The 23302-nt window shown below is 53.4% G+C and overlaps 9 protein-coding genes across 9 annotated transcripts; 6 read left to right on the top strand and 3 right to left on the bottom strand.

Moving 5' to 3' along the window:
- Nucleotides 1-179: 179 nt before the first annotated feature.
- Nucleotides 180-1425, bottom strand: J4E92_009146 (uncharacterized protein; the record flags this gene model as incomplete). Its single annotated transcript, XM_051500495.1, has 2 exons — nt 180-760; nt 822-1425. 2 exons carry the CDS (start codon nt 1423-1425, stop codon nt 180-182), a joined length of 1185 nt encoding a protein of 394 aa, XP_051349321.1.
- A 268-nt stretch (nt 1426-1693) lies between these two features.
- J4E92_009145 (uncharacterized protein) lies at nt 1694-2392 on the top strand (the record flags this gene model as incomplete). Its single annotated transcript, XM_051500494.1, has 3 exons — nt 1694-2018; nt 2066-2204; nt 2254-2392. 3 exons carry the CDS (start codon nt 1694-1696, stop codon nt 2390-2392), a joined length of 603 nt encoding a protein of 200 aa, XP_051349320.1.
- A 610-nt stretch (nt 2393-3002) lies between these two features.
- On the top strand, nt 3003-4534 carry J4E92_009144 (uncharacterized protein; the record flags this gene model as incomplete). Its single annotated transcript, XM_051500493.1, has 6 exons — nt 3003-3070; nt 3122-3208; nt 3254-3457; nt 3511-4072; nt 4102-4135; nt 4188-4534. 6 exons carry the CDS (start codon nt 3003-3005, stop codon nt 4532-4534), a joined length of 1302 nt encoding a protein of 433 aa, XP_051349319.1.
- A 3699-nt stretch (nt 4535-8233) lies between these two features.
- J4E92_009143 (uncharacterized protein) lies at nt 8234-9202 on the top strand (the record flags this gene model as incomplete). The annotated part of the gene is made up of 1 exon (XM_051500492.1): nt 8234-9202. One exon carries the CDS (start codon nt 8234-8236, stop codon nt 9200-9202), a length of 969 nt encoding a protein of 322 aa, XP_051349318.1.
- A 425-nt stretch (nt 9203-9627) lies between these two features.
- Nucleotides 9628-11104, bottom strand: J4E92_009142 (uncharacterized protein; the record flags this gene model as incomplete). The annotated part of the gene is made up of 5 exons (XM_051500491.1): nt 9628-10299; nt 10355-10500; nt 10589-10811; nt 10862-10891; nt 10946-11104. The coding sequence occupies 5 exons, from the start codon at nt 11102-11104 to the stop codon at nt 9628-9630; spliced, it is 1230 nt and encodes a 409-aa protein (XP_051349317.1).
- Nucleotides 11105-13514: 2410 nt separating this feature from the next.
- Nucleotides 13515-14811, top strand: J4E92_009141 (uncharacterized protein; the record flags this gene model as incomplete). The annotated part of the gene is made up of 2 exons (XM_051500490.1): nt 13515-14217; nt 14273-14811. 2 exons carry the CDS (start codon nt 13515-13517, stop codon nt 14809-14811), a joined length of 1242 nt encoding a protein of 413 aa, XP_051349316.1.
- Nucleotides 14812-15256: 445 nt separating this feature from the next.
- On the top strand, nt 15257-16039 carry J4E92_009140 (uncharacterized protein; the record flags this gene model as incomplete). Its single annotated transcript, XM_051500489.1, has 1 exon — nt 15257-16039. The coding sequence occupies one exon, from the start codon at nt 15257-15259 to the stop codon at nt 16037-16039; it is 783 nt and encodes a 260-aa protein (XP_051349315.1).
- A 447-nt stretch (nt 16040-16486) lies between these two features.
- Nucleotides 16487-17266, top strand: J4E92_009139 (uncharacterized protein; the record flags this gene model as incomplete). Its single annotated transcript, XM_051500488.1, has 2 exons — nt 16487-16543; nt 16595-17266. 2 exons carry the CDS (start codon nt 16487-16489, stop codon nt 17264-17266), a joined length of 729 nt encoding a protein of 242 aa, XP_051349314.1.
- Nucleotides 17267-19442: 2176 nt separating this feature from the next.
- On the bottom strand, nt 19443-21112 carry J4E92_009138 (uncharacterized protein; the record flags this gene model as incomplete). Its single annotated transcript, XM_051500487.1, has 4 exons — nt 19443-20059; nt 20114-20544; nt 20592-20842; nt 20894-21112. The coding sequence occupies 4 exons, from the start codon at nt 21110-21112 to the stop codon at nt 19443-19445; spliced, it is 1518 nt and encodes a 505-aa protein (XP_051349313.1).
- Between the last annotated feature and the right edge of the window lie 2190 nt (nt 21113-23302).

Raw genomic sequence — 23302 nt, 5'->3', positions numbered from 1 at the left:
GATATTATTCCCCGGAAATTTGTATCAATAGGAGTTCAGGTCCACCACTGGATATTTGGTATCATCCATACACGCAGCACAGAAAGATGCTGTTTCCATTGCGTATTTGTAACAACAATCAAACATTTCATATTCATACAGCAACATTCCACTAATATTTCATGCGTGTCGAATGTCAACTACCTCAGCGGCTTCCCCCTCGCACCCCCCACCATAACCGTCTCCGGCGCCTTGCCCGCCTCACTCATAAACGGCAAGCTCGTCTCAAGCACCTTGCTCCCATCCACCAGCAACCCATTCCCCTTCCTCTGATCCTCAAGATAAGCCGTCTTCGCCCTCTTCTCCTCCAGATACTGTTTCCTCTCCTTCGTCAGCACCCACTCCTTCGGGAACTCCGCCCGTTTCTTCGGCGTATGATGTCTGAAATCAAACGGCACGTCTTCAAACGTATCCTTGCCCTCCTTGGCTTCTTTAATAATCGCAGACAGGGTTTCACCCAGGAACCGCTTGTTTTGTGACTGGGTATCGAATTTCTCGCACGAGAGCTTGACGATGTTGGTGGAGGGGTTGTAGCGGGGTCCGGCGAGTTTTATTACTTTGGTGACTTGGAGGGGGGTGAGGGAGTGGGAGGCGGTCAGGTCGTTGGGCGAGAACTCGACGACGACTTTGTTGGCGGCCGGGTGCGATTCTCCGAGGTAGGAGGTGTAGCGGAAGCGGAAGGGGGTGGAGGATGTGGGGGGTTCGAAGGGGCGGGCGAGGTCTGGGAGGTGTTAGTACAAATGTTGCGACTCTTGTCTGGTGGGATTGTGTGGTAAACGTACGACTCAAAAGCGGTAACTCCCACGCAATCAACCGCGCGTACTCCCTCAACTCGCGGTGCTGCTCCAATTCGCCGTGTCCATGACTTGTCAGGTCGTCTCCGTAGTAGTCCTCATCCGGTCCCATGCTCTCTTCTCCTTCAGCCCAGAAACCCGTGGATACCTTCCTCTTATCGTCTTCCTCGATATCAAAGTCCTCATCTGTTTCCAGGCCAAAGTCTTGGGTCTGCGGGAGACCGCGTTTTCCCTTGCGGAGAGCGTCGCGGACTACATTCGGATCGATCTCTGCGAGGGAAACGCGGAGGTTCTCCAACATGGCGGATTCGCGCTCTTGCGGTGTCATGTCCTGGAAATGCTTCGTCTGCGTGGTATTCGAGAACGAGGATTGAGGTAATTCCGGCGCCAATTCCTCCAGAGTCTCAGTCGGTTTCTTCGCATCCGCAGCAGTCACGGAGCCCTCTTTCGTGGGTTCGTTGGCGTACCGCCGCGGCGTTGTGGATATTGGCCGTTGCCATTGTGCGGATGTGTGTTTCGGTGCGGCGAGCGTACGTATCCGCGAGGGGCATTGGCGTGACTGCAGGAGCAGTCTTCGTGGTATTGACGCCATTGGATGTTGGTTGGGCGGGTGATGCTGTCGTCGACTTTTCGCGATGCAGGAATGGCTTGGCGATGGGGTGCAAAGTGTGGCCGTGCGTTGGACCAATTGGAACTTAGATGGCCCCGACCTTCGCCGCTGTCCTGGCATCGTGATCGTGACCATCTTGACGCCGACTTGATTACGACTTTTGGTTCGGATCTAGAGGGCCGTTGATGGCTGGACTGATCACGCTCACCGTTTACTATCCCTCGATATCTTGACATCCATCACATCCACCATGGCTTGGAACTGGACGGCTGATTCGAAGCTCTGCTTCGTGACTACCGGAGCAACGGCGCCGTTCACCGAGCTCATTGAATCAGTGCTGAGTCCAACGTGTCTGGACTCACTATGCGAAGGAGGATTCACTCATCTCTTGGTCCAATATGGATCTGCCGAGGACGTGTACAAACAGTTCTCCAAACTCGCTTCAGCATATATACAGGAGACGACTTCATCAAAAGGAGACCTCATCATAGATGGCATAGATTTCAACCCAGATGGACTCAAGACCCAGTTTCAGTTGGTGCAGCGGTCGAAAGGCTTGGTTATCTCACATGCTGGTACTGCACAGCCACTTCGTTTGGTCGATTCATCTAACGATGCATAGGATCGGGTTCTATCCTCGAAGCACTTCGCTATCAAATCCCACTCATCGTCGTGCCCAATACTGGATTGTTAGATAACCACCAGGAGGAGCTTGCCGTTGCGATGGAACGGAACAACTACCTCGTTCGTGGGGATGTAAAGTACGACTGTGCTTTAGACTGGTGATAGCTTGAACTGACAGATTGTTAGGAATCTTGCGCCTGCGATCAAGAAGTCAGACGAGTTCCGACTGAAGATGTCGCAATTCCCACCCATGACCAGTGGGAAGCATCGTGAGACCAAGAGCTTCGCAGCGATCATGGACGAGACGACGGGTTATATGGATTGATACAACTACAATCAGCAGCTTCTCGATTTACGTTCGCGGAAGAACTCGAGTTCTAAGAGACTTAAGCGCTGGCCCTACGCTTGAGAGACGGTTTCGCTATTCGACATAGTCCGCGTCTTGGATACTCATTTTTCAACTCTCAGCATCCTAACCTAGATGCGGTTGAAGCAAAAGCAGAGATATGTCACTATCTCAAGGAATGATATTGTCGCATTGGGGTACTATATCGCTCCTGCAACGCAAGGATACGGCAGGGTGTACCACAAGGACCAGTTAGACACGGTTGGAAACTGCGTCACCTGCCACTTCCGTTGGAATACTGCGTGGAACCGAGATTGGTTACTCCGGGTATTTGTTGTGGTAGTCGCTTCCTATCCGCGCTGCATGCGGGTTTGCGACTGCCCAGTATTCCGCTGTATACGTATCTACAACGCTTGTACCTGAGCTTTATGAATGGTATCCGCAGGCTTGTACCACTCACTTCACTTCAACAATTGTTCACTTTCAAAGCACCACTTGGTCTTTTCTTTCGACCTTCTTTCTCTGCTTTACTGCACCTCGATATTCTGGCACAGATACAGCAAACATTCCAATCCACTCCCAATCCAGCATGCGTACGCAGTCCTTCATCACAACGCTGCTGGCAGCTGTGGCCTCCGTTGTAGCAGCCGCGCCTAGGTGAGCACCCTTCCGTACAAGCCCAATCTCATAGGCTTACCAGATCCATAGTACCCTTCACAGCCGAAGCGTCGCCTTTGACTGGGGTACTGAGAAAGTGCGAGGCGTCAACATTGGCGGTTGGCTTGTCGTGGAGCCGTGAGCAAACCCGCGCCCATTGTTTGCCTCGCCTGACAGACCCAGATTCATCACACCATCCATCTTCGAGAAGTACGACTCAGAAGAATGGCCAGTCTTTGACGAATGGACGCTTTGCGAGCGACTGGGCTACGATGCTTGTGCCGATGTGCTGAAGCAACATTGGGATAACTTCGTCTCATTGGACGACTTTTGGAAGATCAAGAATTCCGGCTTCAACGTCGTGCGCATTCCCGTCGGTTACTGGAGGTGAGATATCCTGCAATTCCATCATGCTACTCCACTAACAGCACACCCCATAGCTACGTAGAGCCCTGGGGCCCTTACATCTCCGGTGCCGCTCCCTACCTCGACGCCGCAATCGACTGGGCACGCCAAACCGGTCTCAAGATCATCATCGATCTCCACGGCGCACCCAAATCCCAGAACGGCTTTGATCACAGCGGCCACACAGCATCTTGGCCATCCTGGGGCGACGCCGAGAGTCTTAGCCATACACACGCTGCACTCAGCGTCATCTCACAAAAGTACGCCAAACCAGAGATGCAAGACGTCGTGATCGCCATCCAATTCCTCAACGAGCCTTTCCTGCTAAAGCTCGATCGGGAGATGGTCAAACAATTCTATAACGACGCTTATTGGAGCCTACGAGACATCAGCGACACACCCGCCATGATGCACGATGGCTTCGAGAACCCGTCTTGGCTGAACGGCTTCCTGACCACCAAGGATGGTGCGAGCAATGTGATTGTCGACCATCATGAGTACCAGATTTTCGGAGATGGTGTCAACGGCATGTCCATCGACCAACACATCGCTCTTGCGTGTAACTCTGTATGTCACAAGCTCTCTGTCATCTCACGGGTAAACATGTACTAACCCCTCCCTTCCAGGTCACCAACTACGACAGCTCCGACAAATGGACCAGTAAGCCCATCCCCTCCCTCCCCTCCCCTCCTCACACTAACCCCCCACCCAGTCGTAGGCGAATGGTCCGGCGCCTTCACAGACTGCGCCCCGCACCTCAACGGCTTCCACCTGGGCTCCCGCATGGAAGGCAGTTTCCCCGGCTCCTACTACATCGACACCTGCGCCGGCAAATCCGGTCCCGTCTCCTTGTGGTCTCAAGACTGGAAGAACAGCGTACGTCGCTATATCGAAGTTCAACTCGATGCGTATGAGGCCAAGACCAAGGGATGGATCTTCTGGAACTTCAAGACTGAGGGAGGGGCGGGCGAGTGGGATTTGTTTCAGTTGATTGATGGGGGTGTTTTTCCGCAGCCGTTGGAGAGTAGGTGGTTTGAGAGGGCTTGCACGAACTTTTAAGTGGGCTAGAGGGGTGTGGGATGGGAGACGGGTGTAAGGTTGTGATCGACGGGTGATGGATATGGGGTGGTACTCGTGTATGGGTATGTGGCATCTTAGTGGATATGTACTGACATCGCATGTTGATATAAAAAGTAGTTTTGATATCACTCCCGTCTTCACATAAATAGCCGATGCTTCTACAGTCTTCGTACTCGGCTTCCCTTACTTGTAATACTGTGAGTAGTGCATACTTCCACTCGCACCTACATCAAAGACCACTAAGACGCTGACATGTCATCTTCGACAAAAGCACCACCAGTTTCCTAGAACTAGCCATGCGTTCACTTCGAAAGCTACGACATATAACCTGCATCAATCCCCCGCTATCGAAACCTCGTTCCCCTTCTTTTCTTTCTCTAATTATGTACATACAATCTTATATACATCATCCCAACTCTTCCCAGCAAATGGCCGTTGCTGTATTCTTGGTCCCCATTGCCAGATCCAACGTCCAACATGCTATCGAACTGGTATATATAACGCCACGAGAATCGTGCCATACAATTCCGATTGGCACTCGCTCACCTCGTTGCGAGACCTTCCGGCTCAGACAACCCTGATGTAACCGGGCCAGTGTCATTTGTATGGCATCCTAGCATCCAGGTGGTTGCGCCGCGGAGCCATTTCACGACGTACGACTCTGTGGAGGGACCTCTGCACGATGTGCACCTAATCGAGAGTCCGTGAGTTCTTCTGTTCCATGACAAGGCGATTGAGCTGATGACAACAGGTTTCCTCGAGCTGAGCGCAGTCTCCCCGTGCAACGCGGTGCATACTGTGCGAGAAAGCGAAACGGCTCACGATGACATGTCTCGCGGACAGACACTCTGTCGCGTTTTACTTTGCGCGTCGCACACATTTATATATATACACCCGGATTCTAGTGCGTTGGCCTATTGGCTCATGTTGCGGGACGCTGCTCGCGTCGACGCTCGATAGCTGGAGGATTTTCCTGTCATTCAATTCACCAGATGAACGGACTGTTCACGCCGTCAGCCAAGATTCAAGATCGACAGCCGGCAGTCTTGACGTTCCTTCACGATGTGGTGCGTGCTGTCGTGGGCTCCGCCATTACACCGGATGAAGTTATAGTGGGGACACATATGGATAGGTATGAATATGTCGAGGCTGAGGAAGCGGGAAGAGAACATGCTTTGCATAGTTCTCCCTCATTGTATATACGCGCACCCGCCGCGCTGCGCGACTGTGTGCGAAAGCCGGTACGTATGTTCATTCTTTTCGATCGCCCGCGGATGTAAAACATGCTGAGCCTGTACGTTGGAAAGCGAAGATAACTAACACCTGCCCAGATCATACGAGTAACGGCTCCACGATACAGAATGTACCGTTGAAGCGTGCAGTGCTGGGTTCACTGGGAAGACTAGGTGCCTTAACGATGTTAGCCCGTCGGCAACGGGCAGCATGCATACCTGGCAACGGTTTTTCGGCTCTTCAGTCAACTACGAATCGCCAAGGCAATATGCATGGTTGACTATGGTCTTGCTTCGAAACCTCATCCACTGACACTGCAATGGCGCAGAGCGACGAGGCGCAGACGATTGCCGCAGCACATAACCACACCATGCACAATTCAACTCCCGATTGGTGGATCACAATCGCGAGACACTTGATTCAAAAACAGACATTCGCCGTGTGCATTCCTCAGCACTCCATTACGAGAACAATATGCAAGTCCAATGCGCAAAGTTTGCGCGTAAGAAAAGTTCATCCTGCAAGGAGAAAGTTTCTGATACACAACCCTGCTGCGATCACAAAGTCCAGAACCGCACATCGTCATTTTCTCCTCTCCGCACAACCCGTCATTTACTATTTTTGCGCCGTGCGCACCGGAAGACGTGGGCTTCCCCGCTCGCCTCGAGCCACCACGGCCCTCCTCTTTGTCCGCATTGCGTGTCTGTTGCGTGCTCGGATCTCCCGAATCTTATCGGACAGACGCTCGGAGAGGAGGGTTGATGGCGCATGTGAAGTTGTAATAGATAGGAGGAAATCCAACAGATTAAAGTGTACGGAATTCCGTACTGAAGACGCGCAGCGAATAGAGGTCGCTCCCACTGCCGCACATGCTGACGTGAAGTACCGAGCCAATTGCCTCGGTTTCCACGGAATCTCTAGTCGGTTAGTGCTGATTGCCGGTGCCGCGCTCGCTAGTTAGGGCCTGGGAACTGCAGCAACCAGCACAACGGTTTTGCGCCAAGGACTGGGTACCAATTTTGGGCTGTCACTGGGCAATGCGTGGTCTTCACCCCTTCTTTTTGATTCCAGGACTGAGAGTCGATCTGCGTGGCCCTGTCTGGGAAACCAAATGCACAGACTGAGGTTGCGATCGCATCGTGCAAATTATAAGGCGGTGGTCAGAGAGCGTTGTGTTCGCCCCGTAACGCGTCCAAACTTCTTGGGCACGAACGTCGCCAGGAGGAGCCTAACTACTTTGGGACATGGCTCTTGGGCACCGGCCGGCTAGTGCTACTGACATGCACCGAACCACGGTCGAAAATTTCGAGTCTGTCATCAAAGTTCATCAGCTTGCTGTGCGCATATTCAACAAGCAGGTTGATGCTGGATTTCGATGATGACCTTGCTTCACGGGCCAAACCTTGGGCTGCTGGATGAGCTCCCCAATATGCTACTTGCGAAGTACCTCCTATCTGGCAATAGAGACGACTTTCACATGACGTCTGGTCCACGTCCGCGACCCGCATCGTTCATGCAAGGACAAGACTCCGTGGGGTCCTCGGCAGCTGCGTAATGCAGACGAAACGTGGGAGCACAGACGAAAAGTAATGGGAAACCTCGAAAATACGGTGCGAAATCCAAAGTGTCAAAAAGCTGTTGTGCTGGATTTTAGAGTTTCGGACCGGTTTACGTCGCTTTGTTTGGCAAGCCTCAACAGCCCAAGGCGCCTCATTACCAACGGCTTTAACGCGAGCGCTCTGGGAAATTGAGCACATGTCATCGGATCGTAGTGGGAGTGTGTTCTGGACCTGCTCGCTAATGACTTACTCCACATTATTCTCCGACACATCCCAGCGATCATGTTTCGCATCACATGGGATGCCTTGGGTACTGATGGGTTCTGTCGTGAAGTGACGAGTATCGCAGCTGTCTCTATGGAAACGTTGGTGCATGGACTGAGTTCACTGACATCTGCAATATGCACTCCAACGGCTTTCTGAATGGTGAACCAGTCTTTCATTCTTTGGTGTGCATGTAGCTAAGGCATAGGCGAAAAACAGACCCCGGTCCTCGTCTTTCTGAGGTCATCGGATGCGAGTCCGAACCACAACATCGCCCCGCCTCAGCAGCATTGAGCCAATGAGGCGCTTTGCCGGACAGTCGCTGGACTATTGACCGAACGGCTCTGCATGGATCAACCGTTTTTCTGGCGTATTACGAAGATCGCCCCGCCTTGCTTTGCGACTGTTAGCGGGGCCGGAGGGACGCGCAGCACTGTTTCCCAGTTTCAGCTGTATTTGTATCCCGTGGCGCCCGTGGTCAACACAACAATAACAATCGCAAAAAAGCAACTAGCATGCCCCTATCAACATAAACACCCTCGCGCGAACACCTCCTGAAACATTGAACTCTCTTCGGACCCAGGAATCGGAACTCAATCGAAATCAATCGCTCGCTGCCAGGATGTCGACTACCATTGGCGTGCCGTACGACGACCTTCGCCCGCATGTCCTGCGACAGAAGAAGTCGTTCTTCCAACGGCTGAACGAAACTCACGACCAGCTTCTTTCGCACATGCGGTCTTTGAAAGAGGATCCGGTGCTTTCGGTCAAGCAATCAGCGGAGCGCACGAGGGCTTCATCGACAACATCGCTCACATCAGTGCCGGAATCAGATCGGGAAAGCTCCCAGGACACGACCCGATGCACCGAATTCGACCTCGAGACCCCGATATCCAGCGGCTTCCTATCCCCGCCCATCTCACCCGTCGAAGGCAGCTTCTTCCCCATCCAGCAATTCCTAATGCCCATGGACCGCAAGCCCAGCAAGGAATTCATCCAAGGCATGCAAGGCTACGTGCACTGGAAGCAAGCAACCTACGAGTCCACGCTCAGCCCACCCATCTCCCCACCCCAAACACCACAAAGCAGCTACTCCTGGAGCTCCTCAAGGAGCACCCGCAGCGAGATGTCCGACGAGGAGATGGACGACTGGCTCGACCGGCCCATGGACGCAGACGTGCATCGCTTCCGCAAGATCTCCGCCTCTTCGCTGGAAGAATCGTCAGACTCCGACGGCGACGACGAGAAGAAGATCCACGTCATCCAAGAGCAGCCAGAAGACGAAGATGACAGCGCGTCCCGCGAAGAACGCCAGCACATCTCCGCTATGTGGCGTGAGACGTGGTGCATGCGCGATTCTCAGGCGGATATCTCGTTTGAAGACCAGATCGGCGAGATTGCGCCTGAAGCAACGCTGAAGGCTTCGCCACGGTCGAACAAATCCAGGAACCGCGAGTCCAGGTTACTATCGCTACCGGATGGAGTGCTTCGCAACATTGCTCTTCATGTGCCGCAGGAGCATACGCAGCCTTTCCGGTTGAGCTGCGCGAAGTTCGATACCCTTGTTCAAACACCACCGTGCTCTGCTTGAGCTAAGAGAGAAACATTTCCTTTGTCATTTTGCATCGCTTCCGACATTTGTCGAGATTGCTGTTATATACACCGCCCCGAATAGGGAGCTAGAGAGAGAAGCCGCAAGGCACCGTTGCATTACCGCATTTCATTATTGTGAGCAGTTCAAATTCTTGGCGGAAGAGTATCGCGTCAGAGACGGTGGACCTGCCAATCTACATACCGCGTCGAACGAAGGCAACACCAGAGAGATGTTGCCATCGACGCAGAAGATTGGCTGGGCGTTTGCGATCAGAATGTGGTGTTCAGATGGATATCATTGGATACATAATATTTATTAGTGTGAGCCATTAGATGAGAGAAAGGGTATACATTAGACGAGACAGACACAGGGAGAGAAACATAAGAAAGACATTACCATCACCACCAAACCTCGCTCTTGAGTCACACCATCTCCTTCGCTTGTGGTCTTTGATATGTCCTCCCGCTCTCGTAGATGTCATTTGAATGCATCGACTCAGTCACATCTACCTTTGTCGTCACGGTAATGTTGCCCATTCCTCCACTTCCATGTGCTTTGCTATGTAGTCTCGTATCGCTCTCCGTGCTTCCTCGCTCTCCGCTCGTTGAGCTTCCCCCGGATGGACTCCTGCTTAGATCCCCAGTTTGCTTGTTCGTCGCATCGATTGTCGTGAGCATGTAAGACTTGCCAGCAGCGCTATGACCTGCATACTCGCCTTCTGATGTCTTGTTCGATGCGAGGGGACCGTAGCTTTTGACCGCAGAGCGCTGCTTTGTACCTTTTCCGTATGCATCTGAGAAGTATCGCGGTTGCGAGTTCTTGCGGGAGCCGCTGCCGTATGTGGATACGAGGATGGATCGGAAGAGCGGTTTGAGGCAGGGCAGGTTGCCGGCGACGATACCCACGTTGCATTCGACGACGGTCCAGATGGTCATGTCGCGCGAGTCCCAGAGGAGGTCGCCTTCCCGTCCGTAATGAGGAAGGTAGGATAGTTTGACCAAAGCGGCGACTGTAGCGAATGTACCAAGGCCGAGGATGCAGATGAGGGACGCTTTGTGACGGCGGTTCATTTGAACGCCCCACAGCATAGGAATCTGCATGGATGCGTTAGCATAGTCAATGCAGTAGTCAGTATTCGGAAACACTTACAGGTATGCCCACTGAGAAGGCAATATCGGTGATGATGTTCAGTATGATGTTCAGGAAGCCGAGGGCTTGTCTCGTCTGGATGGTCCAGCATGTGCCTTTGGCGCTTTGATCCCACATGAGACTTAGGGGTTGGCATTGCGTGACGACTGTAAGGGCGCAGCCAATTGTGTAAACCGTCATGAATACTAGGACTGATTAGCCTCGCATATTGCTATCAGAGAGTTATGCACTCACCCATGATGCCGATAATCAAGCGCCTGTATAACCGCCCGACCGCAATCCGAAGGAGAAAGAACCCCACAGAGACCTTGACGAAACAGATGGCGAACAGGAAGATCGGCTGCGAGATGAGGTTCAACCTCAGAGCGGCTACGAAGTCTTCCTTCTTGATGTAGTCGATGTGTTTTCCTGCCCCCATGTGGACCTGTGGTATGACGAGGCATTGACCAGCAATGCACTGCAGAGTGTTAGCAGTGTACAGTAATCCCAAGAACTGTCGTTTCATACCAATGTCATAGCCAACAGCATCACATAGTCCTGATTGCACAAAGTCAGTGTTGTTCACCCATGCCTTGCCAGCGGAGTACTCACGTCCCAACCAACATTCCTGATCATCTTAACTCGGACATAGAACCTCGCAATCGTCGTGAGCACGGCCACGACGGTGACGGTTAGCGTGCTAGCGAGGATGGTAGGACCCTGATCTTCGTAGGGTCGCATCGGTGGCATGGCTGCGCCGCTTTGCTGCATTGTGGGAAGCACGTCAATTGAAGGTGAAGGATTCCAGATCACGCAAGTTTTTCGATGTTCCAGCAAGATGCTTGCACTATATGCAATATAGTACCAGCGAGCGGGAGTTCGCGACGACGTCAGGGGTTTCACATGGCGTACGTCTTGAGACCAGCAGCTCCTGTCTGCAAGACCTTAAACCGCCACACGGAAGGACGGAGAGAATACAGTTAACGCAAACCTTGTTTTCTGGCATCTGCGATCCGTCACGCAGCGCAAGAGGTCGGGCTCATCGAATCTGGTACCGAGCCATAACGACATGTGCTGGCGAGAAACCGTCTGGACTAGTGTCGCTACACCTGGAAGGAATGGTGGCTGTGGACGGCTGATTCGAGACGAAAGTATGGGTCTTTGCGTGGCAGACTGACGGGGCAGGAAATAGTATCCCTTGATCCAAGATTACCCCTGCAGACGCAGAGTCTCAAGTGCAGGGTCTCGGGCACGGCGCTGGTAGGGTAATCTAAGTGCGGTCCTAAAGAACCTCGGGAGTTGCGACGGCACTGGCGACGGCACTGAGCTGTGGCTGAACGCCCAGTGTAGCGGCACGTTCTGACAGTAGTGTATGAGTTGAATAGTCACTGAAGCTGTTCTTCGTGCTACCATTCTGTGAATGCGGATGAACCTATCCGCAAAAAGCAGACAAAGATGCGTAACTGCGCTACCGGCCACGTGGATATGAAGCTGCCAAGGTAAGGCAGCGAGGGAGTAACCAAAGTGCCGCATGAACCTCACTCTAGAAATCGTTAAAGCGAGTGATGAAGAGCTAGAAGCTGCATGTCATACCGTTTACTGCACATCTTCGAAACTAAACCCACTGCACTGTGCTAGTCTAGAGCACGGGCCGGTGGGGAATGATTTCGTCAATACGGAGTACAACCGAGCATTGACAGGAGAAGAGAGGAGTCGGCAAATCAGATTGAGGACATAGATGGTATCAGGCCATGAGGAGAAGGGCCGTTGCGGGAAAGTAGACGTGAGCAGATCCCCCGGGCCGCGTAGGCTGTGCTTGGACACGTCGTCCGCCGGTAAGCTCAAGAACATGCTGACAGCGTATTGCAGTACATCTACTGCAAACCGAGGCAAGACTGAGAGAGCTGAGAGATCGGCTAATATCTGCTGCGCTTGTCGCTTCCAGGCGCCTTGTAAGGAAGGTCGTAACAGACGGCACGCTTCCAGAGACTCGCAAGGTGGTGCGTAAGCCAATGACTGCGCCAGAATGGGGCCTCCCGTGCGGCTGCACGTTAGATTCGCAATCGAGATTAACCGGTAGCTTGGAAGCACTGGAGGCCTCACTGGCCTTGCGCTCGGTGTGAATATGGAGTGGAGGAAGCGGGACGGGGAGTCGGCAAGACGGATCTCATCCCTTAGCGTGGCCTAGCGCCATGGCATAATTGCGCCACCAATGTGCAGCGGCATAGAATGCTTAGCAGTCTTCACCTAACACGCACGATATCCGAGCAACCAGACCCGATGCAGGCTGCTGAATCACGGAAGGATCAGTACACTTTTCAGGGAATTTTCGTATACCACATGGCTTGCCGCCAGGAAGAATATTTCCTCTCCTGCACGTGGGCGGGTCGCGGCTCATTATGCAGGTCTCGGACGTGACGACCTGCAGACGTGGAACAGACTGGTATCAGGGCATCCTCGGCAGGAAAAGATAGATGTACGGATATGACCGAGGTAGAGTTGTCGAACTACTTGTTGTATGGGTAACTAACGATGGCGGAGCTCATACATTACTCGCAGCCGGCATGATTCAGAATGCTGCGCGCCCATCATGTTCCCGCGCATCAACTTTGGGTCTTTATCCAAACGACGCTAGGCCCGTGGCCATCCGAAGACCGGGCAGCCTTGACATGACACTATGGGTACATCGGCGCCATATGAGTTGTCCGGCAGGCTACTTCCGATCTTACCATGCACATGTCGCCGAACGGTGGCTCTTCGTATGGACTCGCTTGAGGATACGACCCGGTTCATAGGTAGCCCGCCAATCTAGCCTCAGGGTCCTTGCGCTCAGGGCATGAGTATAGTCGGAGATGGGTAGGCACAGGCTCCAGGCACCAAAAAATTATTGGCCCCACACGTGGTATCGCCTTGCCTTGCTCCGATTCTTCACCAGCAGACGGAGATAGCAAGACTAGATGCGGTGTACAGCACTGTTCCAGCAAGGTCGTGGTGGCTTCGGCATGTACTCGCCACCAACCCCGGCAGTGAGCATGGCAAGCTCAATCGGTAGCGGTGTATGGTCATCTCTTCAAGGTATATGTATGGGAGCGGCACGTTTTTCTTTTGCTCATCAGCACTCAGCTTCTTCTGCTAAACAAGCCACTTCCTGATCCATCAGTTCCATTGGTCAACAGACAATATGCGTTTCAACTCCCCCATCGCACTGGCCCTGCTCGCTGGAACTCTATCACACGCACTACCAGCTCCACAAGATGCGCCGATAGACCCCTCCTCGCTACCAACTGCTCCCTCGAGCGATCCTTCTGTCGCCAGTGATCAAATTGAGCAATTGGCTCTGTTCGCTCAGCAACAAGTCGAGGAAGCACTTGCCGTAACTTCGTCAAAGCGAGCCGCTTGCACCTGGAACAATGTGTCGGTACGCAAAGAATGGAGCGCCCTGACGAAGCCGGAACGCAAAGCCTACACCGATGCCGTACTCTGCCTCCAAAAGAAGAAGGCCAACACGCCTGCTTCACTCATCCCAGGAGCAAAGTCTCGCTTCGATGACTTTGTTGGCAACCACATCCTGAAGACCATGGAGATCCACTACACTGGTACCTTCCTGGCATGGCACAGGTACTTCACGTGGCAGTACGAGCAAGCTCTCAAGAACGAGTGCGGCTACAAGGGCACTCAGCCCTACTGGGACTGGGCAAAGACTGCTGCTAGCGGTCTCGAGAAGTCGGCTATGCTCGACGGATCTGCCTCTTCCATGTCCGGCAATGGAAAGTTCATTCCCGGTCAGGGACAAGTTGTCATCGCAGGCAGGGGCGAACCATACATCTACATCCCCGCCGGTACCGGTGGTGGCTGTGTAACGAGCGGTCCATTCAAGGACATGAGTAAGTACCCAGTACAAACCCTGGATGTTCAGTCAGATACTAACAATCATTCCAGAGGTCAACCTTGGCCCCGTCGCTCTGAGCACCACCAACGGAACCGAGATCGCAAACGGCGACGGCCTCTCCTACAACCCCAGATGTCTGACACGCGACTTGACCGACTACAGCAACAAGAAGTGGGCCAACGCGACCGCCATCGCCGACCTCATCCTCAACAAGAAGGATATCTGGCAATTCGAGATGGTCATGCAGGGTGTACCGGGAACAGACAGCCTGGGTGTCCACGGCGGTGGTCACTACTCCATGGGCGGCGACCCCGGACGTGACTTCTTCGTCTCGCCCGGTGACCCGCTCTTCTACCTCCACCACGCTCAGATTGACAGGACTTGGTGGATCTGGCAGCAGCTCGACCGCAAGACCCGCACGAGCGAGGCTGGCGGTATCTCGGGTACTGGCACCTTCTTGAACATGCCTCCCTCGGCCAACACAACCTTTGACACGACTATCAACCTTGGCTATGCTGCGGATGGAACAGAGAGGATGGAGGATCTGATGAGCACGACTGAGGGACCTTTCTGCTACATCTACGTATAAGCTTTAATGACCGTTATGACACGCATGTATGCGACTGTATATACAGAATAATTAGTAATTAGACATGAAACCAGCAAGTCTTGCAGAATCAACCCAACATCCACAGTGCGTCGTTCTTCGCATGTTCTATAGAGGACGCCATGGCCTGCTCAGGTACATCCGTCGCAACTGCCGAGCCCCGATCCAGATCCACATCTTCACAATGACGTATACGTTCTAGAATTCTCGCACACCACGCAGCAGCATCCATCGCGTTTAAACTCCGATACCACCGAGACTTTGCTGTGATGGGGCTAACAGTAGTTGTCGGGCCAGGGTAGAGATTGGCTGGTGGCGGCGTTGATGATGTTTCCATGATCGCTGCAGCATCGCTATAAAGACGCGCATTCCCAGCCAAGCTTTCCATGTCTACCTATCAACGAAACACTTGAATCAAAACCACATCATGTCTCTCAAATACAACAAAGTCCTCGTCCTAGGCGCCACATCCGGCATCGGGTGGGCGCTCGCCGAGAAGATCGTTCAAGACGGCAAACACGCCATCATCGTCGGCCGACGACAGGAAAAGCTCGACGAGTTCCAAAAGAAGCACGGCAGCGACAAAGTCTCGACCTACGCCTTCGACATCACCAAGCTCGACGAAATCCCCAAGTTCGTCAAAGATGTAACAAGCGCGCACCCGGATCTAGACTCCATCTTCCTCAACTCGGGCATCCAGCGCGGTTTCGACTTCTCCAAGCCCGAGACCGTGGATTTGGACGTGCTAGAAATGGAGTTTAGGACGAATTACCTGAGCTACATGCACCTCACCACAGCATTCACGCCCTTCCTGCAGAAGCAAGAGAACGAAACCAGCCTCATCTACACAACCTCCGGCCTCGCTCTCATGCCACTCCCCCGCTGCCCAAACTACTGCGCTTCCAAAGCCGCACTGCACCACATGATCCTCGTCCTGCGACACCAGCTAGGCAACGGACCGGGCAACATCAAAGTCATTGAGATCTTCCCGCCTGCAGTACAGACAGAGTTGCATGACGAGAAGCACCAGCCTGATATCAAGGATGGAGGCAATATTGGTATGCCGTTGAAGGAGTTTACCGAGGAGGCGTGGAAGGGGTTGGTGGAGGGGAAGGAACAGATTCCGGTGGGGTTTGTGGGCAAGGCGTTTGATGCGTTTGAGAATAAGAGGCAGGAGATGTATAGACAGATTTTCTTGTCGGAGAAGTGAGTATGTAGGGTGGTATGGAGGGCTATTGATAGATAAGAGATGATAGAGTGGGGCGCATTGGTGGTACCTAGAAATTCAAGCCACATTTGGACCCTGATGGAAGGGCGCAAAGGGATGTGTCGTTGAGAAAACCATCTTTTGCTATGAGCAAGTGATCGCAAAAGAGACAATGCCATCAGACGCGTTCCTAGTAAGATCAATGGCTGTTTCATTCAATAAATAAAGTCGGGGCAGTTGCGCAGCCAACACGCGCACAGCCCCAATGCGGCGCAGACGTTCCGAGTGGTGTGGGTGCTAGGCGTGCTCCCGCCCGTATCAACTCCACTCCGTCTCACCAACTCCCGTCGCGCATTCTCTGACCGACTTCTCTCATAGTCTACCTGAGCGTCTTCATACCACGGATACTTGCGCATTACACGCGACAGCAAATCATACAACACAGTCATCATGGCGGACAGCTTCAGAAACGCGATGATCAACCGGTCTCTCCGCGACATCAAGAACGTAAGCAGTATCCAGCTCCTGAATATCACATGATCCTAACGATATGAGCAGAACCTCGAATTCCTCGTCGAGTCCAACGTCCTCACGCCGGCGCAACACGACACCATCGCCTCCCAACTCCCCGTCTCAGCGGAAAACAGCGCGCGCGCCCTCCCCGCCGTGCCCGTCGCCCAACTCTCTTCGATGAACATCCAGAGCGAGCCCACGCCTCCCCCCGAGAAGAAGAACCCAGCAAACATCGGCTACTACGCCGATACCCCCACCAACGCACCACCCCCAGCCTACCCCTCCGTCCCCGCCACACCCGCCGGGCCCCCCGTCCTCGCCCACGCCTCAGCAATGTACCAGTACAACGCGCAAGACGCCGGCGACCTCGCGCTTATGCCCAACGACAAGGTTGTTGTGACGGAGTACATGAACAACGAGTGGTGGAAGGGACGCAACGAGCGCACGGGTATGGAAGGTATCTTCCCTGCTAGCTACGTCCGCAAAGAGGAGAAGAGCGTTGTTCCTGCTTACAGTGGCGCGCCCGCACCGAGTAACTACGGTAACATGCCGTTGGATGTTGCGAGTGGCGCGCAGCAGGGAGGACAGGTACAGCCGGCGGGTGAGCCGAGTAAGATGGAGCAGAATGGCAAGAAGTTTGGTAAGAAGTTGGGGAATGCGGCGATTTTTGGTGCCGGTGCTACGATTGGTGGAAATATTGTCAATTCTATCTTTTAGATGGAGACGAAAGGGTGTGGGATTGGAAAAGGGACATTGTTCTGGCGTTTGGGGGCTTGTTATCACGACGTTTTCGTTGCGATCTTGTATGGAATGAACGAGGTTTCTATCGGAACTAATGTGGTATAGGAAGATTGAATATGAGATTTCCTCGCTTGTCAACAGGTATACTCGCATTCTTGTGACAGCGTGGTTGTTTGTAGTGCATCATCGCTATTGAGTCCTACTTCAAGGACACATTCGCGCCGGCATTGACATACCACTGAAGCGTTTGACAAGCCTACCAACAGACTCAACAACATACCAGTCAATTGCACTGCGCTCCTTCGTTTGCATATCAATCGCATCGATACACACACGTCAACTTTCCTTACTGGACAATCCTTGACTTGACGCTGCTACTCGCGTTACTCACTTTACACGTTCAACAAATCTTCCACTTAGCTGGGGCCCCAGAAAACACATTCCTTGTTCATGAACCGGCGTCAACCTCAACCCCTCGAGCCACCCAGCTTCTCCGCCGTCCAACAAGGTAACTTCGGCATCCCGGCTGCAGTCTCGAAATGGAATCCTTTGAACAGACCCGCAGCCCCTACACAGCATCCAAGCTCTTCACCAGCACCCCGGTCTCGCGAGCCAGCACCTAGACAGCGAAACCGATCGTACGCCCCTTTCTCCTTTCGACACTCACTTTCCCACACCCGCTCAACCATCGTTCCGAACATAGCTAACGGAACGCAGCATGTGGTCCCAAGCCCTCATCCTCTTCAACACCCTCGGGATCCCGTTGTCGTATGGCACAACGCTAGAACACCATTTCACAACCCTCTTCCCGTCACAGTCCCTAACGACCCTCGCTCTAATCCCCAGTCTCCAACTGCTCTTCCTCTTCGCCTCGCCGTTGCCAATCGGGTATCTCTACCGCTGTATACTCGACTCCAGTTCCCGGCCATGGGGCTGGAGAGTCCTGTTCGGCATCAGCATCGTCCTGGCTATTGCAGCACAGTTTGCATTGTATGTGGCGCGGAGTTACGCCGCTGTGGTCGTGCTGCAAGGACCCGTCCTAGGCACCGCACTGGGTGCTTGCTTTACCATCAGCAGTCTAGTCCTCGCGGGCCACTACAAAAACGACGTCCCGCTAGTATCCGTACAATCAGGTTTCGCCGGCTTCGCAGGGGCGGTCGTATATACCGCCTCAACCAGATCTGCCTACTCCAGCAGTGAAGCCGGCAACGCAGCGCTCGTCCATCTCTACACCGGCGCCGTTATGGCCGCTACGCTGCTCACGTCGTTCTTCCTCCTCACCCGCCTCGATCCAGCGAAAGAGAGGACGTGGATAGACGGACACACACTTCGTCTGTGTATGCCCAAACACCTCCTCACGGATTTAAAAGGCGGTGGAATGTGGTTTCTCACTGGCTACATGCTAGTCTTCTCAGGAATCCTCGTGTGGCCCTTCTACAGCATCCTCCTCCTCACCCAACCCCCTGGCCTCTTTTTTCCAGATAAAGCAACATACGGCGTCCTCACCATGCTGAGCGTGGCCGCTATCTCCGGTTCCGGCGTCGCCAATATACATGCGTTGAGAAGGGTTGGAGCGGTCAATACGTTTGTTGCTGCAAGTGTGCTGGGGGGTGCGGTTTGTCTTGCGCCTGTTTTCTATCCAAGACTTTATGTTGTACTTCCCCTCGCAGCCGTTTATGGGGTTGCGCTTGGAGTGGTGTTTTCGCTGCATATGGTTGTTGCGGCGAGTTTTCTTAGTAGGAAGGTAGGGGGGAGGTGGGAGGATGATATGCCGGCGAGGGTTGCGGTTGGTATGGTCTTGGCGGGGCTGGCTGCTTTTGGTGGTGTTGTTGGGGCTGCGGCGCTGATTGAGGGGAGTGGACAGGGTGGTAAAGTTGCGATGAAGGTGGCGGGTGCTTGTATGATTGGTGGTGGGGTGTTGGTTGGATGCGCGAGGTTGTGGCGGTGGAAGACATTTTTCTATGCCGTTTAATACATCCAGAGGCTGTTAAGTAATGGTAAGTGGGCATGACGTCCACTGTAAAATATGCAAAAACTACACGTGGATGTTGGCATCATGTTGTGTATAGAATCTTTTCTTGATGCTATGTCTAGCAACTGGGGTATCAAATTATGTTATTAAGTATCGCCATCCTCCCTCTTCACGCAAGCATTATGCGCAAAGAAACCTGCGCATCCAAGCATTGCCCTTCTCCTCATCCGCATCCCTAGTCATCTGACTATTGGCACGCGAAACATTGACAAACTTCGGCCATGTGTTGGTGAGAACAAGGTACTTGATCTCCTTCTCGGCAGCATCAAACACGAGCTCATTGAACGCATCCGGCACCTCGACATCGGCAACAGACTCATCGTCGTACAGCTCGCCCATGCGAGACACGGCTCTAAGGTTTGCGCGTCCGAGCTTGTCGAGGCTAATGGCGTTGGGGGATAGGTGGTTGCTTTTGGCGGAGACGTTGATGGGCAGATCGGAGGCGTCATCGGGCATGACGTTGTCGAAGGGTGTGGCGTCGCTGACGGAAGACGATTCGGAGTTGCGGCGACGGCCGAATAGGAGGTTGGCGGTCCTCTCAAAGACCATGTGGAGGAGTTTCATCTCCTTGGATGAAATGTTGATAGGAAATTCGGAAAACTCGAGAGAGATGAAGTGAGCGTAGATGCGCGTGGCAGCGAGGAACTGCCGGCGGCGGTGTTCGGCGATGGATGCCTTGGGAGAGAACCAGTAGAGGCGCCAGTCTGCGACGTGGGTCAGGAAGCTGACGTTTTCGCCTGTTGGATGTAGTCAGTATACGTTCTTGCAGTAGTTGGGTGTGAAAGACTTACCAGAGAAATCCTTCAAAGCAGCAAACTGGAGCAGTGGCATGGCGTTGGTCCTGAGTGCGTTCTCCAGGGCAGTCATGGTCAGGATGTCGGACTTTTGCGAGTCGAATGACTGGAATGACTGGTTGCCGATGCTGACCTCCCCGCCAGACTTGAGTGTGGTCGTGTTCGAGTATTCACTGGTGCTCTTGACGTCGATGGAGGCTGCATCCAAGCCTGCCGATTTCTGGCGAGCTTCCCAGTTTGCGATTGCATCAAGAGTCTCTTGGCGGAGTTTGTTGCCTTTGAGTACGTCGATGATAGGGAAGCCGATGCTGGTGATCTCCATGATGCAGAAGCAGACTGAGAACCACACTGGCGGAGGGAAGACGGCGTTCATGGGAGCAAATGCGGGAGTGTAGAGACCGATGAGCCAGAGCGGAGATGCGGGAAGCCTGCGGGAGTCAGTGACGAGCGCGAACAAGCAATTCTTAGTACATACCCAGCAACACAGCAGATCATGGTTTGTAGACGCCAACCGTGTACATCGCGGATGCCGCGAGACTTGAAGAGAATCCAGGGCGCGTATACCCATGACCAGAACAGCTGCCACACGATGGATAGCCACCATTCCCAGCCCTTGCTGCACTTCATGCGCACTTCCATGCCGGTGCCGACAACGGTGTAGTCGATGATACCAAAGCCACTGTGGAACTTTCGGGATGCGAAGTAGACAAAGAGAGTGAGGGCCATCTGGATGATGGGTCAGCTTGCGATTGAGTATTGGCTGTATGAGATGCTCACCTGTACAGCCATGCCAATGCCGATGAAGATCAATGTTCGCTCGATGTTGTCGGCACGCTCCATTCCGTTCATGATCCTCTTCCAGCGACTGTTGACGACCTCTTGAGCCTTCTTCTCATCGATGGGCTCGTGGTCCTTCAATGAGCTCATCCGAGCGAAGTGCTTCTGGCGAGCTGCAAGGTGCAAGAACTGACTGTTGGAGGCATGGAACAGGGCCATTCCTAAGGGCACAAGAATCGACATCGCCCAGAACTCGACCGAGCAAGGAAATACAGCGCCGAATGGGTAGGCTAAAGGTATCAAGTCAGCATATGCTCGGTGGTGGCTGATCGACATAATGCAAAAGCAAACTTGGATGTAGTAGGGTAGATGTGGGCGTACGTACATAGCGTGCAGAGGGCTCCATAGATGTGCAGGACGGAAACACCAGCGAACAAAAGCGGCAGCCTTCGCATGCGTAGCGATGGGTGTTGGCGATGAGCCCATAGGAAAGCGAACCCAGACAGCAGGGAGAGATTCCAAAGAATGAAGATGGTAATGTACGTCCAGCCAACGCCGTCGAGGACAAGGAGTGGGTTCACCATGGTGTCAGTAGGGGAATGTTCAAAGAGCGTGATGAGTACTGAAGCTCGTTCGACGACACTGGTATCGTGAAGTTGACAGACGCCTCCAACCTTATACAGACCGCCTCAGGCGTTGGAAGTTAATGAAAGAATCGGCGAGACGACAGGCAAGAGGGTTCGCGGCATGGTGCAGGGTGCGAAGATCGACATTCTCTCCCGAAGATTCATCTTGGACGCGGGAGATGTGCCAGGGTGCGCGATGTCGATAAAGTTGTCAGTGTGCACCTGTCAGCAAACGATGTGCCGCTAGCTTCCACCGGATCGTAAGCCAGCGTCGGATACGGCTTCGCTCTATGCTCATTAGGCTAGTCCACGATCTGTCAATTGGGTATCCTGGAGAATTCCGTGGATCGTCATTTAATCGCCCAATACCCCAGGATCACATCCCTTCCAGATGATGCGTCCTTGCTTTCGTACGGTTGGGCGCGAAACACCTGGTTGGTATGCCTGATGTTTTGTTTTTCTGCTCAGATGCCGACTTCTCGGAGAGATTGACACCCTGCATACACAGTTGTCGCGCGGAGAAAGGGTAACACAGCCACATCAAGGCTGCGAATTCTGTCCTCGCTCTGGTTGCCATTCCGCGCGGTCGCGTCGATCTCAGGAACATGAGTTCGCCGACCTCTAACCGAGCCAGAACGCCGACGTTTCTGGACGACCTATGCCGAATAGCTAGTTACACTCGTCATCAGTATGACTCGCCTCCTGGAAGCTGGCTCTCCCTGGCTGGCGTCCTCTATCCGGGTGCGCGGGTGTCCGGCCACGATGGATTTCACGGGAGGGCTCTTGTCACTTGGTCCAAGCGCCGAATCACACCAATGCCGCTGTCGCGCAGCGTGTCTGCTGTAGTTCCTGACGATCTTAAGCAATCCGATAGAACGATAAAGCCAGCCTATGAAGAATGGGGCGCGGATGCCAATGATTCGATAGTCGAGTTGATAAAGCGATTAGCTAAATACCACAACTGACCTAGATGATCGTCAGGGACAGCGAGCGATTCCTTAAGCACGTAATCGAACGACGTCCTGTCACTATGCAAGACGGCACTTGAGCACGTGTGTGTAGCTATGTCGAGCCGAGCTGCTGAACGTGAATCGGCACGATAGGGTTGAGAAGCGCCGTTCCGTGAGTCCAGGCTATCCAGCCTCGTAACAAGGCACTTTGAGTGAGGCGACAAGAATCATGGCTGTTCAGCAGCGGGCAGGCTTCAGAGATTTCAAGCATCCGCTCACATGACCCCAGGCGGTTGGTATGTAGGCAGGGGAGGGAGCGGTACGTCGGCTGCGAGCCTCGAAGGACGCCAAGTGGTCCAGACTCTTTGGTTCACTAACGAAGTGTGCAGGTTTTTGAGCGTAGGTCCCGCTCGTATTCTCGACGGAGTTCATCGCTGAGAGTCTGCATGCGGGTAGGTCCTTCAGCTGCGGAGATGTTTGATCCCGTTGTATTGCTATTAGGTAGCTGCTCGCCTCTGGTGTCCATAGCCACGATCGCCATGTGGTAGCATGGCAACATCCGCGCCTGCAGTCTCCCCGCTCAGGGGGCCTTGCGGTCCCAGTCTATGATTCTGCAGCGCGGGAATAACGGAAAGGGAAGATCCGGTGCGTCTGAGGGTTATACGTTATGGCGTCTGGTCAGCCATTGAGTAGTCACTTCATACCGATACATTGAATTTGCTAAACGTCGTCAATGAGCACGCTTGCTAAGACATTGGCAGAGAAGCGTGTCTGTAAGTGAAGCAAAGGACATCAGTGACTCCGGGCATAGCGTGGTGTTTCGTTGAGGAAGT

Source organism: Alternaria infectoria (assembly GCF_024043175.1).
Source record: "Alternaria infectoria strain BMP 0036 chromosome Unknown scaffold_21, whole genome shotgun sequence".
Classification (NCBI taxonomy): Eukaryota; Fungi; Ascomycota; class Dothideomycetes; order Pleosporales; family Pleosporaceae; genus Alternaria; species Alternaria infectoria.
The sequence above is the reverse complement of the archived record's forward strand: the minus strand, read 5'-3'. Positions and strand labels throughout refer to the sequence as shown.